Genomic DNA, 14,411 nt, shown 5'->3' on the forward strand with positions numbered 1-14,411 from the left:
GCGTGATAATTATGCATGCAATCGTAAGCTTCTCTTTCTGGAACGCAACTGCTGTCCTATCGGACGACGACAATCGGTCTCATTGTTTCCGTTTCCCACCATTTCCCATTGTACGAACTGCGTCTTTGGAAAAGGCTGCCCCAGCCATCCCCATCCCCATCCCCATCCCCATACCCATCCCCCTCCAATGTTGTCCAGCTGCGCAGCCCCGTGCGGCAGTAAATTTTATGGTTAACTACGTTCCGACATTCGTGCTTTTTAACCTTTTTGTGTGCCATGCTTATCAAAGTTCTCCCCAGCCCCCCCTCTGTCCGGGGCAGAAAAGATCCGATGCTGACCGTCTGTTTGCTTTGCCTCCGTCTTGCTGTTCTGTTCATCGCGGTTTCTGTATGCTAATTTGTGCCAAGTGCTTCGATATTATACAATAATTGTGTGTGTTTCTGTTTGCTTTCAGGGGGCAAGGGGATCCGGCCCAACCTTCTCCGTCTCAGCAGCCCGAGACACTTGATTCGTTTCTCCATTGACGTTCAGGCCTGTATTGAATCATTTATCGAATCCATACGTTTGTAGTAGTCGGAGTCCAGTTTTCCAAGTGCCGTGGATCACACGTACGGAGTAGAGTAGGAAAATTTCTATAAATCTGTATAATTTTGCCGTTTTCAAAGCGTAATACTTTTTGTCAAGATGGAAGAGTACTCGCGTGAGCCGTGCCCCAATCGCATTGTGGACGATTGCGGCGGAGCCTTCGCCATGGGCTTGATTGGAAGTGGCTTCTTCCAGGGAATCAAGGGTTTCCGGAACGCGCCCCAGGGCATGGGGCGCCGCGTCATGGGCGGCGTGGCAGCGATGAAGTTGCGCTCGCCCGGCATAGCGGCCAACTTTTCCGCCTGGGGCGGAGTCTTCAGCATCGTGGACTGCACCTTGGTGCACATTCGCCAGAAGGAGGATCCCTGGAACTCGATCATGAGCGGCGCCATCACCGGCGGCATCCTGGCCGGTCGCAACGGAAAGGTTTCCATGGCCTGCAGCGCCGTCGTCGGGGGCCTTCTCCTAACCTTAATCGAGGGCGTTGGCATCCTCTTCACACGCATCTCGGCGGATCAGTTCCGCAACCCAGCGCCACCGGGCAGCCCGACAGACCCCCAAGGCGGACGGGATGAGTTCACCTTCGGCGCCGCCAGCGCCAACATATCCACCTAAATTACCGTTTATTTTCATGTCAGTAAAGTCAACTTAATTATTGACTCCCGCACTCGCAAGTGATTTGATTGCATTACCAGCTACAGGTAGGACGGCGACCACTTCACACCCGTCGTTGAGCAATCATAACAGGCACCTGACACGGCCACGGACACAGCCACGGACACGCGTCGGGGCATCGCATCGAGAGATATTGGCAAATGTTTACCTGTTCTCACCTCGCCTCTTATTTGCCTCTGCCTCGGCCTCTGCACGTACCTGTGCGGAAGCCTGCGACTGCGCCTGCGCCTGCGCCGGCGCATAGAGTCAAGTGTGAGGTCTGTGAGGCCCGGAGCCGTAGGAGTGTCCTCCTCGTTACAACCTGTCCACTCGAGATGACCGCACTTTGTGCGTTGAGCGGCCTAATGATGATCAGTGCGCTCGGTTCGCTACCGGCTACCAGCTACTGGCCAGAGGCCACATGTCGGGAAGTTCTCACATGTCTCGCTGCGAGGCAGATTTTTCCCCTGCGAGGCAAAAAACCAAAGGCAAGAATAAACTCCCTAAACACATGGGATGTGTGGGATTCGCCGTGGGAAATGAGAAATTCCTTTGCGGACTCGGACACGCCCGCCCCGGAACATATGTAACGTTGGCTCGTGTGTTTTTTCGAGCGCCGTCTCCCTCGCCGTCGTAATGTGCGAGTTGGGAGAATTCTCGCCTTGAGAAATTCCTTTCCTGGCGCTACGGGAAAAGCACAAAACATTATCATGTGGCACAACATGGCAGACAATGGGAATCCAAGGACTCGCACCTTCGCGTAGTACGTGCTCTGGAAGCGACTTGGTCACACATGTGTGTTGGCTCTGTTGGCTCGCCCTCGCCCTCCCGTGCGCCATGCAGCTCTGCTTGATTTTCCAGTCCCCGCCGGAGTTCCATCACGTGTGAAAACGCGAAGGTGAAGGTGAAGGTAAGGGCGCTTCTATCTCGGCCCTGTTGGCCCTGGTGGGAAAATGCACACTTGGCATGGGCCAGAAGAGCCTGGCGAAGTCGGAGGTATGACGGAGGACCACCCTTGGAAAAGACCTGAAGATTCACGAACATATTCCCAGCTCGAGGATGATTTTCCTAGAACAACAGAACAACAGTTAGGAATAATATAATTCCCATGGGTAGACAGGAGGGCAAGGCCCTATTATTGGGTCATTTCCTATCAGTTTTAAGTTTTAAAAATATTAGTCTTGCATCCTCTGTGAAGCATAAGCAACCTCCTCTCTCCTCTCTCCTGTCTCCTACGACTATCTGTTATCTGTTATTTCATTGGCCAACAGTCAAGACCCCGGCTGACCGTCACACCTACGTCTCGACTGAGGCTCGATGGTAGGACTGTCGCCACACATGCCCAGCACATGTTTGTCGTTGGCCAACAAAACACCTCAGTGCAAGAAATAAGCACAAACAGAGGATGCTGGAGAGGAAACCCTGGGAATCGATGTTTTCGCATGCTGCGCCCGCATGGCGCTAAACGCGAGCCATTCGCCGGAGATCCGATGGAACTGATAGATGGATAATAGTCCCGTACCGGACCGTACCGTACCGTACCGTGCCGTGCCGTACCGCAGCGAGCCTTGGCACATGTCAATATCAATATCAATGTCAAACGTTGAACCAGAGTCGAGGCGCATTAAAGGAATTTCGCCGACTTGCTGGCACCTTTCGAGGCGCATTAGAGAGGGGGAATTCATTTGTTTGCATTTCGATGCGATGCGATACGATGCGATGCTAGATTTCGTATGCCAGAAAACAGGCGCCAAAAATCTCATGCATATATGACACACATTTGGTGTGAACAGAACACCACAGAACAGAACAGAAGCGAAGCGAAGCTGGGACTGAGTCTGGCAGAACGTTTGAGGAACAACTTTCGGGGCAAGTCTGCAGGCAGACGAATGCATTGATCGCTAGAATTGAATTTAGAATATCTAATAAGGTGCTTAGTGCATAAATTAGGCCCCAGCCCCCACACATCGGTCAGCTTAGGTTCAAGGTGTTCGACTGTACCTCCTCCCACTCCCAGAAGCACACGTTCCCTGCTCGGGATCGGGCTGGGGATCGTACTGTGGCTGTGTCTGGGGCTGGGGCTGGACACTGTCCCTGAAATAGCGTTTGGTGCATTGCACCCTGGCCAGAAAGGGTTACGGAGGGGCTGGGGCCTCTTCCATCAAAAATCAAAAATGTGATTTGTACTGCAATAGTTTGCGGCGCAATGACTCTTTCCGTATCGCATGATCGGCGATCGGTGATCGGTGGCTCGGCTCCATTTACATATCGATAAATATTTGAACCGCATCGATAATCGCTTTCAATTTTTAGCTGCCGCTTAGTATGCATGCGATCTCTCTAGATGCTCGCATTTGCATGTTTTTGGCTGATGAAATCGATGAAATCATCGCCGAAGCAGTGCCCGAAAGTGCGTTCTCTTTCTCCCTTCGCCAAAGGGAAACTGCATCTATCCTATCCAGCCCCAGCATTGACCTTAGCCCACAAACTTCGATGGGGATGCCGATTCCGTTGAAGTCATTAATACGGAGTTATCTGCCCCGGCACAAGCACCTCGAATGCAAATGGTCGAGCGAATTTCTTTGAAATCCGTCTGCTGGGCAATCTCAGGTGATAAAATGTATATAAATCCATTTCTTGGAATTCCACAAGAGCTGTCGAAGAGTGTCTGCAAGCTGTCCGAAAGCGAAAGGAAAGCGAAATCAATGCGGTAGGTTATTGATTGAAGAAAGAGGAGTATTGAACCATTCATGCACCATGTGCACTTACATTCTTGAAGGCGAATACTGTCCTATCAAAGTGATTGCTTTCTTTGAGTAATCCTCAAGCGAGGAAGCATCAAGCTCTCAGGCTAGTATGAGCCTAAAATTCCTTCAAGATTGAACCCAAAAAAGCAACACAATTTGAAACTCTGTAGATCTATCAAGATCATTTACCCATTTGACTATTGTATTCGAAACTATTCCCTCATTATGTGATTGCTTTGGCCCCCCCGGCTGCAGGCTTCGCTGCCAGCCGCCAAGGGCTCACGCTGGCTCCCTTCGCCTCGGCTGTGCGCTATTCACAGTCATTAGGCAAACGGAACGCAAAATCGAAGTCAAATGGCAAATTATTCACTGTCAGGCAGGCAGGCAGTCAAGCAGCCAAGCTGCCAAGCGGCAACGCAAAATGCAAATCCGAATAGAGCCGGAGTCTGGCAGCGGCGCAAGGCAACGGCTGCCACTAGAAAAGTGCAACTGGAGGCGATTGCAGTTAGTATGAATGCAGCTACAAAATATTATTGCCAAATGGTCGCGCCATCGATGAGGCCGCTGATAAGCGTCGGGGAGTCAGGCGAGCTGTATCAGAGCCAGACATAGAGCCACAGCCACAGCCACAGCGATTGTGGTCGGGGCTTTCAAGGCAAGTAGCTCCAGGTCCTAACTGCCGTCAATTGTTGACTTTAATTTGTTTTATTGGCGAACGACGAACGACGAGCGAAGGAGCGACCTACGTTTTCTTGATGCCGATAACGCTCACTAAGCGGGTCAGGGCTGCCACGTTGTCAGGGCTCGTTGTCTAGGCAGGGGCCCAGACAGCAGGCAACAGGCACACGGCACCAGGCACCCGGCACCCGACACCAAGAGGTTCTTCTAGAGTTCACACATGACAGCTTCTAATCGCTCGCCGTATGGAAACACACGTCGTATACGCAACCTGAGCAGCCCTCTTTGCATAACAATCGACTCGAGAGGCAGCGACAAGTAGCAAAAGTCGATTGCTGCCTGATACGTAAGGCCTTTAATGCCTTTAGGAAGTCGCAGAGTGCAGTCTCGAAAGCAGAGCAGAGCAGAACAAAGACTCGTACTCCTATTTACAATAACAAAGGGGGGAGATCGTGGCCAGCGTTTTTCCAGACACAATAGACAGGTCCCCGCATAGGTCCACTAATAATTGTGCAGTGTGCTGCGCAAAGCGGTGGACGGGGGGCAGGAGACCCACTTATATTTTATGTAAATGCCATAACAATCTCAAGACCCGTCCCGCCGACCCGTCCCGTCCCGACCGTCCAGGCCCGTCGTCTACGGTTACAATTCGGGAAGTCAGAAGTCAGCGGAGAGAAAGAAATGCGAATCAAAAGATGTACATACGTATAAAGGCGAGCACAAAGCAAATTATTGTCGAAATGTTTAATGACAAACTGTTGATGCCATGTCACGAACTCTGGCCGAGCTGGAGTCGGGTTCTCCTGCTCTGCGTTTTCTGTTTTCCAAGCCAGACGATTCACGAGTTTGTAACGGATTTAGCGTCATAAGTAGGGATATCAGGTTCAAAGACTGGGCCAGCCGATGCCCAGCATCCGCAGATTGGCTTAGAAAGTGCACTGCCCAAGATGGATGGCCTCTTTCAATCAAGATTGAAGGGGAAGTCAGCCGCTCTTTGCTTACAAATTTGTCAGCCTGTGAAGGGTAAGCATATTTACTCTTTTTCAAGTGCAAAGCAAATATTTGTCATAAAACAAGCTACTATTAGGCAATCCACAATCTTGAAACACCCATCAAATCTCGAGTGGGGGGCACTCCACCGAATCAGTTCCCCTATCTATAGTAAATACACTCACAGCAGTGCCGTCGAGCCGCCACCCACTGCCACGCACGCTTATCAAAAATGAGTGTAAAGAAATTTCCATCGATCGACCCGGCTCGGTAGCCTACACAACGAACAGGAGCGGAGCCTGCCATGGCCTGCCCCAACACTGCCGGGATGCCGGGATAGCAAGGATATGGCGGAATCAGCATTCAGGCACAGCTACACATGGTTTATGCGTGCCTGGAACTTTTGGCATTCTTATCATTTCCCAAGAGGCGTGTGAAAATCGATGCCGGCCAGCGAAAGCGCGTAGCGTTGGTGGCCAGGAAGAGGAAGCATGAAACAGGAGCCGTGCTGGAGTTTTTACCACTATTTGATTAGGATTCTGGAGAGGAGCCCGTCGCGTGGCAGTGGAGGCTGGGTCCCCGTTAGATGATAGTTGATGAGAGGAGCTGGAGCTTTGCTCTCTCTCTCTCACTCTCAGTGTGAGTCTCTCTCTCTCTCTCTGGTTCTCTTTGAGGCAAGTCATCCATCCACCCACACAGCAGGAATTATGACAAAAACAAAGCTGTAGCTCTCAACTGCTACCCTGTGATAGAGGGATTGATGGAGGGGTATGCGTGTTGAGTTAGAGGGAACTATCAGGCGGCTAGGAAGTATCCTTAGAGTCTTTCCTTGTAGTAAAGTTATCAGCTATCTGTAACAGTTAAGAGATATTTATGTTTATATTAGATGGAGTATGTTGGATGGTGCACGGTATCCCTTTTTCGACGCCAGCCCCCGCTCTGGGGGAAAATCAAAAATCGGGAATTCACGTGCTCGCCTCCTCCGGAACTCTGCGCTTCTGTTCCAGTTTCTACACCATCCGCAAGTCAGTCTCCCGGTTCTGTCTCCCCGTGTGTGCGTGAGGTGCGCGTGTGTGTGCGAGAGAGAGTAGATATTTGTGCGCGCGTGAGTGGAAAATGTTTACCCGTATAATTTGGGGACTTCTGGAGAAGTGGGGGCGCGGGGCTGCCAGTAGTGGCTGGGGGTGGCAGTGGGTGGAATGCTGCATGCCGCATCGATAGAACAGCATCTCCTAGTTTAGTATGCGTGATGCTGCTGGCTGCTTTGGTTGCCTGTTCGCCTAAAATGCGTGTCGCTGTGATAATGTGATGTGCCCTGTGCTTGTGTGTGGCGGCTGAGGCGCGGCCCTGACTAGCAGCCCCACCACCCACTGTCCGAACGGAGGGTGATAGTGAGGGTGAGAGCGAGAGGGCTGCTGCGAGAGGGTTGGATTGAGTGCCGGACGGACGGGAACTCTCGGTGGGCTGGCGGGTTCTGCGAGCCCGTTACATTTGAGAAGTAAAATCTACGCTATGTCGTGCACTTGAGCCAATCTTCTCTCTCTCGGTGTATAAAAAATATATAAAATTTAAATCCCTAACATTTGTTTGAGGCGAGAGGCAAAAAAACCGAGTCGCGACTGCTGCAAATGGGATTATCCGCAATTGCTCGAAAAGTAGTTTCCGCCTGGGATGGGGTGCATGTACGTTTCTCCCTTGGCTGTGGGATGGGCTGGGTTGGGGTGGGGTGGGATGCTGCTCAAGTGAGCAACTCCAAATCCACCACTCACCTGCCTCTGCTTGCCCCCTCCCTTGCCACAGGCGACCGCCTCCTGCCGAGCCCCGAGCGAGACACGCACACAAGTGAAAATGTTGAATTTTGGCGCCTTCGTCTACCAGGCGAGCAGCAGCCGCAGCAGCAGACGCACCAGCAGCACCAGCAACCAGAGTGAGAATTGATTGAGCGCAAAAACAGGGCTTTTGCCATGGCAGCCAGCAGCTGCGCGCACTCTCTCGCCATCTGCAGTGCGCTCTCTCTCTCTCTCTCTCTCTCTGTGTGCCATCCCCTGTCAGCCCCTGTCATCCCCTGTGCGAGTATGTGAACCATGTCCTTGATTCGGTTGTGGCTCAAGGACCCTTCTGGCGACTGTTCTCATTTCGGTTTGCCCTGACCTTGTTTCCCACATTTCACTCTCATTCGCAATTCCTATCCCGTTCTCTCTCCGTCTCTGTGTCGAGATATCTGTTGCTGGGCATTGGAATGTCCGACCGGAAGTGGAACACTTTCCTCTCGTTTCTGTTGGCCTGTTCAACAGGATGCTTTTTGCGTTTGATTTCAGGGACAAATATAATGATTGATGGAGCCGGTTGCTATGGCGAGAATCTCCATGCGTGAGAGAATGTCGGCGAGAAGGTGGGCGGATGCCCCAATCCCCCCCTAAGAGTGGGAACAGCTTTTATTGATTATTCCGCCGGGGGCAACCCATTAGCAGCCCCCCATGACCCACATGAACTAACCCAGATACTGGGAATGCACTCATATACTCGTATGCTGAAAAGCTCAAATGTAATCTACAAGTTTTACGAATGGCAATTGCATTTCTGGGCGCTGCTATGAGAATCGAAATGCGAATTTTGGCTGAGACTAATGTGAAATGCCTCGCAGAGATTTAACGTATTTAAGAACCAGATTTCGTACTTCGATTTCGTCCCCGCCTCCCAGCACAATTCCACACCCACTGAACAGCCCCACCAGGCACACCGCTCTCTTTCGCAGTCGGAATTGGAAGAATTTTTGGGGGGATTAAGGTAGCCCTGTCTTATCAATCGCCAGCTGGCCACAAAAGGTCAAAGGGGAGCCACTGGGGTGCTGATTCGCCCCCCGCTCCCTCCAGCAGCGTCTCCACTCTGCAGTGATCTGCACGTTTCGCTCATTTGGCTAACGTGATAATAAAGTGCAAATAATATGCCTCACACAGTCGAAGGCGAAAACGAAAATTTCAGACAATTGTTGGGTCTTTTGATCTGGCAACTTTGATAGCTCTCTGCAGCAGCGTCAGCGTCAGTGGCAGCAGCAGCAGCGGCAGCAGCGGCGGCAACAGCAGCAGCCTGTTGCAAGTTTTCCGCAATCGATGCAACAACAGCAACATGGCATTATCGCTGATGGAAATGCACCTGACGCTGGCTACCATGAGGCTGTTGCTGTTGCTGTGTGCTGCTTGTGGTATTTGCACGACTTCAGCTGGGGCGTTGGTTGTTGTTTGCACCTAAACTGAGACTGGGACTAAGACTGGGATTGGGACTGGTCTGAGTCGGTGCCGGTGCCGGTGCCGGTGCCCCACTTGGTCGATTCTAACGCACCCAACGTAATGTTGTGGGCAGCAGCAGCAGCAGCACCAGTTGCAACAGAAACGAAACAGCAACCTCCGCAACAAGAGCCAGAGCCAGAGCAAAGTGCAACGCCAACCCAACTCTTGTGCCCTGAAGGCTAGTCTCTCGACATTTGCAAAAACCTCCAGATCCAAGCTGCCTTCGACTCCAGCTCGTTATGCGGCAATTACTCGACAAACAATTTTTACCTTTAGCCTCAAGTTCAAATTTCAAAATCAAAATCAGCAGCAAAACCCGTACCCGAAGCTGGGCCAGGTAATTGGTCTCCTCTCCTCAACTCTCGTAAGATTTCCCATGGGTAACCTGTTGGAGCGACCATCCGACCAGCCGACCGACCGACTTCCAGCCAAACACAACTGTAATCACTCACTCAAGCAGAGATCAGACCGGTACCGGGACTGGGACTGGGACTGTGGCTGGGACCGGGACTGCGACTGGGACTCTGGGCCCGATTCACAATCCAAGGTGTTAGCCAGTCAGTTAGTCAGTCAGCCATTCAGTCGGTGCAGAGGGTTCGCATAGGGACACGAACTTCAAATCAAAGCCAGCCTAAGTGCTGGTTTGTGGCCCAAAAGCCCCAACACAAGCGGCACAACAGCCGCCAAGGGACGACGAGACGACTTGCGACTAGCTGAATTTGGAAGATTTGCATGTGGCAAACTGCTGGAATGCTGCCCAGACCCGGCAGGGGCCCAACAGCCACACCATATAAATAGTTATAGATAGTTAAGTTTTTTTCGGCAGCCTTGGTAGTGGCTGCCACCACCACAGGTTGCTCAGAAGGGCAGACAGCTTAATTGAGATTTTCCGAGACGAATAATGCCGCTGCTGCTGCTGCTGGTGCATGGAAATTTCCGCGGAATCTGGGTTGCTGCAGGAATGTATGCTTCCCATGGTCACAATGTGTCGGCGGCCTGTCGGATTTCCTTAAGAAGTTCTACCAAAGAATAGAAAACTTGTTCAATTTGATCCGTATATGAAATGTGCCAAAAGTATTCATTCCACAGCTCCAATATTCTTCCCATATCGTCTGGGTGACATTTTATAATACTAGTTCTTAGTCCCCCTCCACTGGCCGGGGAGGGGGACTGGCATCAGTCTCTCTCTCTTGCTTCGACCATTTAGAGTTGATTTATTTCATATGGGGAAACCCATTCACAATTCCCTAGAAATCAAACATTTCGCTGTGCCCCCTTTTCGGAGGATCAGATCTTGGCCACAACATCTTGCAGGCCCGATACATGCCTCGCCGCCCACAAATCTGGCAAAAGTGGCTATAAAACGGGCAATTAGCAAACATTTTCACGCACTGCACGCGTCCAAGATGTTCCCCGAAGGAGTGTTGGAGCTCGCTGATGGCCAAAACGTGAGCGAGGCGTGAGCATAAATACGATTGAAAATGGCAGTAATTAACGAGAGTCGAAATCGGAATGGAAATTGGATTGGGATCGGTATCGGGATCGGGATTGGAATCGCAATCGGGAGTAGGAGTGTGGGTGTGGGTGCATGAATGGCGATGGGAATCCGAGCCAAAGGCAAACACTCCCCATCTCCATCCCCATCCAGAGAGCAGGGAGCAGTTCAGCGGCCGTTTTCATAAACATAAAAAGCCAATTTCAATAACATTTTCCTGGCTAACTCCTGGCTAGTGGCGGGCGGTGGCGAGAGGCGACGTGCGGCGGGCGGCGAGTCCAGCCGGAGTGCTTTCAGCATGCAACATGAAACGGCGGCAGCAGCATCAGTCCAGTTGCTGGTGCTACAAATTTGTTGTTGCTAGAATATCGTTTATTGGAACATTAATTGCCCATGTGAAAATCACTTTTCGTGGCCGTTTAACAGAGTTTGCCTCCAGAGGCAGCCAGCTGCCAGCTCTTTACGTACTGTTTCCTTGTTGCGACTGTTTCCCCGACTGAATTTTCATTTTTCCGGCTGCTTCTTTCTCCCCGATGCCAGACACTTGTTCATGTCTTGCCCTGCCATTTGGAGCTCTGCTGCTCTTGGGGTCGCCTCGCTTTTTGCTCTCCGCTGGCCGCTCTCGGCTGGCTTCTGGCTCCTTCTGCCCCACTGCGATAATTGAAATTTGATGTTGGACATTTTGTGTGCTGTTTCCGAAGGTGCTGCTAATGTTGTTGCTGTTGCTTTAGTTGCTGGTTATGTGATTTGTGATTTCCAACTAATTTGCTATGGGGGAAAAATACTCGAAATTTTACAGATTAGGTTCAGCTTGTTGCTGGAATGTGGATAAGCTATCGAATGATGTCGTAATTGTGCTGAAATCATGAAAGATGCAATTACAAATTACAATCAAGTGTTAAACCGATCAATATATATGATAGAAATGCTAAGATGCTAGGATATATGGTCGACTGGCTGGGATATTCTAGTTTTGTAGTGCAACACCCAGAATATATACAATAGCCGAGTCCGTCCTTCCGTTTCGATGAACGTCTAGATCTCAGAGACTAAACGACTATAAAAGCTAGAAGACCCAAAGAAGCCCTTCCGCCCCCACAAAAGACGAGAATCTGGGGCAACCAGAAAACGCAGAACCATAGAAAATTACCATATCTAGAAGATTGCCAAGTTTGGTTTAGATCGCATAATTAATAAAGCCACAAGAAACAAATTAATTTGCAGTGGCTACGCAACGCCGTCCAAGCGCTTTCTCTCTTTCCCATACACTCTCATCGTGCAGTGTGCGCTTTCTGTCGGAGAGGAGCCACACTGACTGAGTCTCTTCCTTAAAAAAAAAACTGTTTCAGTGGGAAAATTTTCATGGACAATTTCCATGTTCTGGATATGCAAATCTTTGTGGTCTTGACAGTTGAAATGCCTCCTTCAATGGCACTTCACAGCTTAATCACAGATCACGGCCCCGCCGACCAGCAAGTCACCCGTTGTAACACCTACACTGGAGGACACAAAGCGATTGACAGCCCGAACTGTCAACGCATTGAAAATCGCTTGAGTGACTACCAAAGCTGAGCCACGCCCTCCCGCCCAGCCCCACCTAACTGTACTTGTCGTCGCCGGTGGCAGTGGGGCGCGTGAAGGAGCACGAAAACATGGGCACCACCACAGGCGGGGGGGGGAGAGGGGGGACGTAGAAAAGGTTCCATAATGAAAATGTCAACCCGTTGGCGGGGCTCAAAGTCCACGGGCAATGGGTGGACTGGGGAGGGACGGCGGACCATTACAATGCGAGTAGTTCGCAGACTGTAACTGCGAATTATCACGCGTGATTCATCGGCATCAGCGTCAACAACAACAACAACAACCACAGCAACAAACAGACTGTAACACTCGTACTCGTAACACCCACTCACGCACACATACATATGCAAATGGCAACGACGCGCTTGCATACCCTTCCAGAGAGTATGGTATGCCTGTGTCTTGCCTGTCCGTTAGGCAGCACATTTGATCAGAGTTGGTGAGAATTAATATTCACGTCTTATTTTCCATATCCATAGAATAACCGAATAAAATAGGATCCATATCGGATCACTGCAAGTCGCATAGGAAGTCGCCTGAATCCGAAAGAGTATTTAAAGCTTCAACCACAAGCCACTGGCCGTTTTTCTCGTTCATGCTTGTTAGAGCAACGCCCTCGTCTGCAGCAGACACCCCGAGAGGGGCTGGGCCCAGGGGGCGGAGTGGTGCACTTTTCTTATTTATTAACCCGCCAAAGTCGTAATTATGCAAAAGAGGAACGAGCCAGCGAACGCCGTCCGTACGATATCTCTTGTTGCTGATGAGTCTCCAGGGAGAGGTTTTCCGGGAGGTATCCACCAATTTGATTGCACAATTACCAAATATTTGTCAGGTCTGAAAACGACTCAACTCCGAGTGTACTTGAACTCTCGATAAAGTGTCAGCCAAAGTGCAAGCCAACAACTAAGAGAAACAACACCAACCCCACCGTCTGCTACAGACAGCAACACGGTTTGTGGCATTCAAATGAATAAGCAGCGCTTTGCAGCACCATCTGATCTGCGCGATAAGCATTCAGAATCTTTGACAGAAATTGGTTAGCTTTTTGGGTTACTTTTTGCAGGGTACACTTCACTTTCAAAGAGCCAAAGTAACTCTAGAAAGGCGAGCTTGGTTAGCTCAGAGTACTCGTATATCACCCTCAAGATACGAAGCAACAATATTTATTTGTATTTCATATAATCAAGTTGAATTATAAAGGCATTCTGTTATAGTTACTCTTATGTTCTTTATGGAAACAGCCTAAATAAAATCGGTATGTTTAGGACTTCTGCAATCCCATACTTGTTATAATCCAAAGAGTGCTCCCAAAATATATGTTCTCGGAAAGGGTATTTAAATCTCCCCTGCCTGAGCACGAACTTTGGCTTTAGGGTGCCGCCAGCATCGATTGCCAATCGCTGGATGGAAGCACAGCGTGACCCGCTTTCTGGGCCCAGCTCAAAGGGCCCCAGCCCGCCTAAGCCGAAGCACAGCCGTAGCCCTACCAGTAGCAGTGGCAACAGCAGTAGCAGCCCCAGAAACAAAACCGAAACCGACAGAAATAATTTCTGGCATCTTGGAGACGACAATTTGGCAATCATTTGCATATCGATGCAATGATCACTCCAGAGATCTCGGGGGAACGTGTTGGCATTTTGCATATGCTGGCTGGCTCTTCTCCGCTGCCCCTCTGGCCCCATAGCATGCGACGGAAGCCCCGATGAGCCGAGAGATTCATCATCCGCCGAAGAGTTTCCAACTTAATTAGCAACTGAAAAGTTTCCTTGATTCCACCTCCCATTCCACCTCCATGTTGTGCTGCTTGTTTTTACCTCAGTCCGAGGGGGCGCATAATGTAAGCGCCAGTGAAAATGAAATCGAAACCGAAACCGAATCCGTATCCGAAACCTAAGCTAAAACCGAAACTGCGAACAAAATGAAGTTCAATGTTTTGTTTTTAAAATTTGCCTAGAAAATCCTTGAATCGAGTCAATAGCCTCGCACAGCATCCATTCTCAATTAATTTACAAATAGTTGAAATTCTTCCGCAAAAAAGAAGCAAAGAAAACACAACCTTTGGTCAACAACAACCACACGAAATGTAGATGATCATGATCCCAGCACTAGCCGCACTGGGCGAGACGTGTCTCCTTTCGGGGCCGTGTCAAGTCAACGCACTTTGCCGACGCTCATGAATTTTACTACAACTGCCGCTTTAGCTTTACGCACTTTTATCCGAATATTTTGTTCCTTTATCTCGTTTTTGTTATTGTTGATTTCAGCCAATATTATTCATGCGCACATGAAACACGGAAACTTTGTGCGTGAACCGAAGAATATAGGTTCAACCAGAGGGTGGCTGGAAAACGCTCCTTCAGGGTTTTGTCGAAGCGTATCCGCCGAAAAGTTAAA

At 50.2% G+C, this 14,411-nt stretch overlaps 1 protein-coding gene across 1 annotated transcript; it reads left to right on the forward strand.

Annotated features, from left to right (window-relative positions):
* The first annotated feature begins 469 nt into the window (after window positions 1-469).
* On the forward strand, window positions 470-1,252 carry Tim17b2 (Translocase inner membrane 17). Its single transcript, XM_002133053.3, has 2 exons — window positions 470-620; window positions 685-1,252. Exon 2 carries the CDS (start codon window positions 685-687, stop codon window positions 1,198-1,200), a length of 516 nt encoding a protein of 171 aa, XP_002133089.2. The 5' UTR covers window positions 470-620; the 3' UTR covers window positions 1,201-1,252.
* Window positions 1,253-14,411: the final 13,159 nt, after the last annotated feature.

The sequence above is a fragment of the Drosophila pseudoobscura genome, chromosome 4 (assembly GCF_009870125.1).
Source record: "Drosophila pseudoobscura strain MV-25-SWS-2005 chromosome 4, UCI_Dpse_MV25, whole genome shotgun sequence".
In the NCBI taxonomy this organism is placed as follows: Eukaryota; Metazoa; Arthropoda; class Insecta; order Diptera; family Drosophilidae; genus Drosophila; species Drosophila pseudoobscura.

Coding starts and splice junctions, on each gene's coding strand:
- Tim17b2 (XM_002133053.3), top strand. CDS start 685: ATGGAAGAGTACTCGCGTGAGCCGTGCCCCAATCGCATTGTGGACGAT.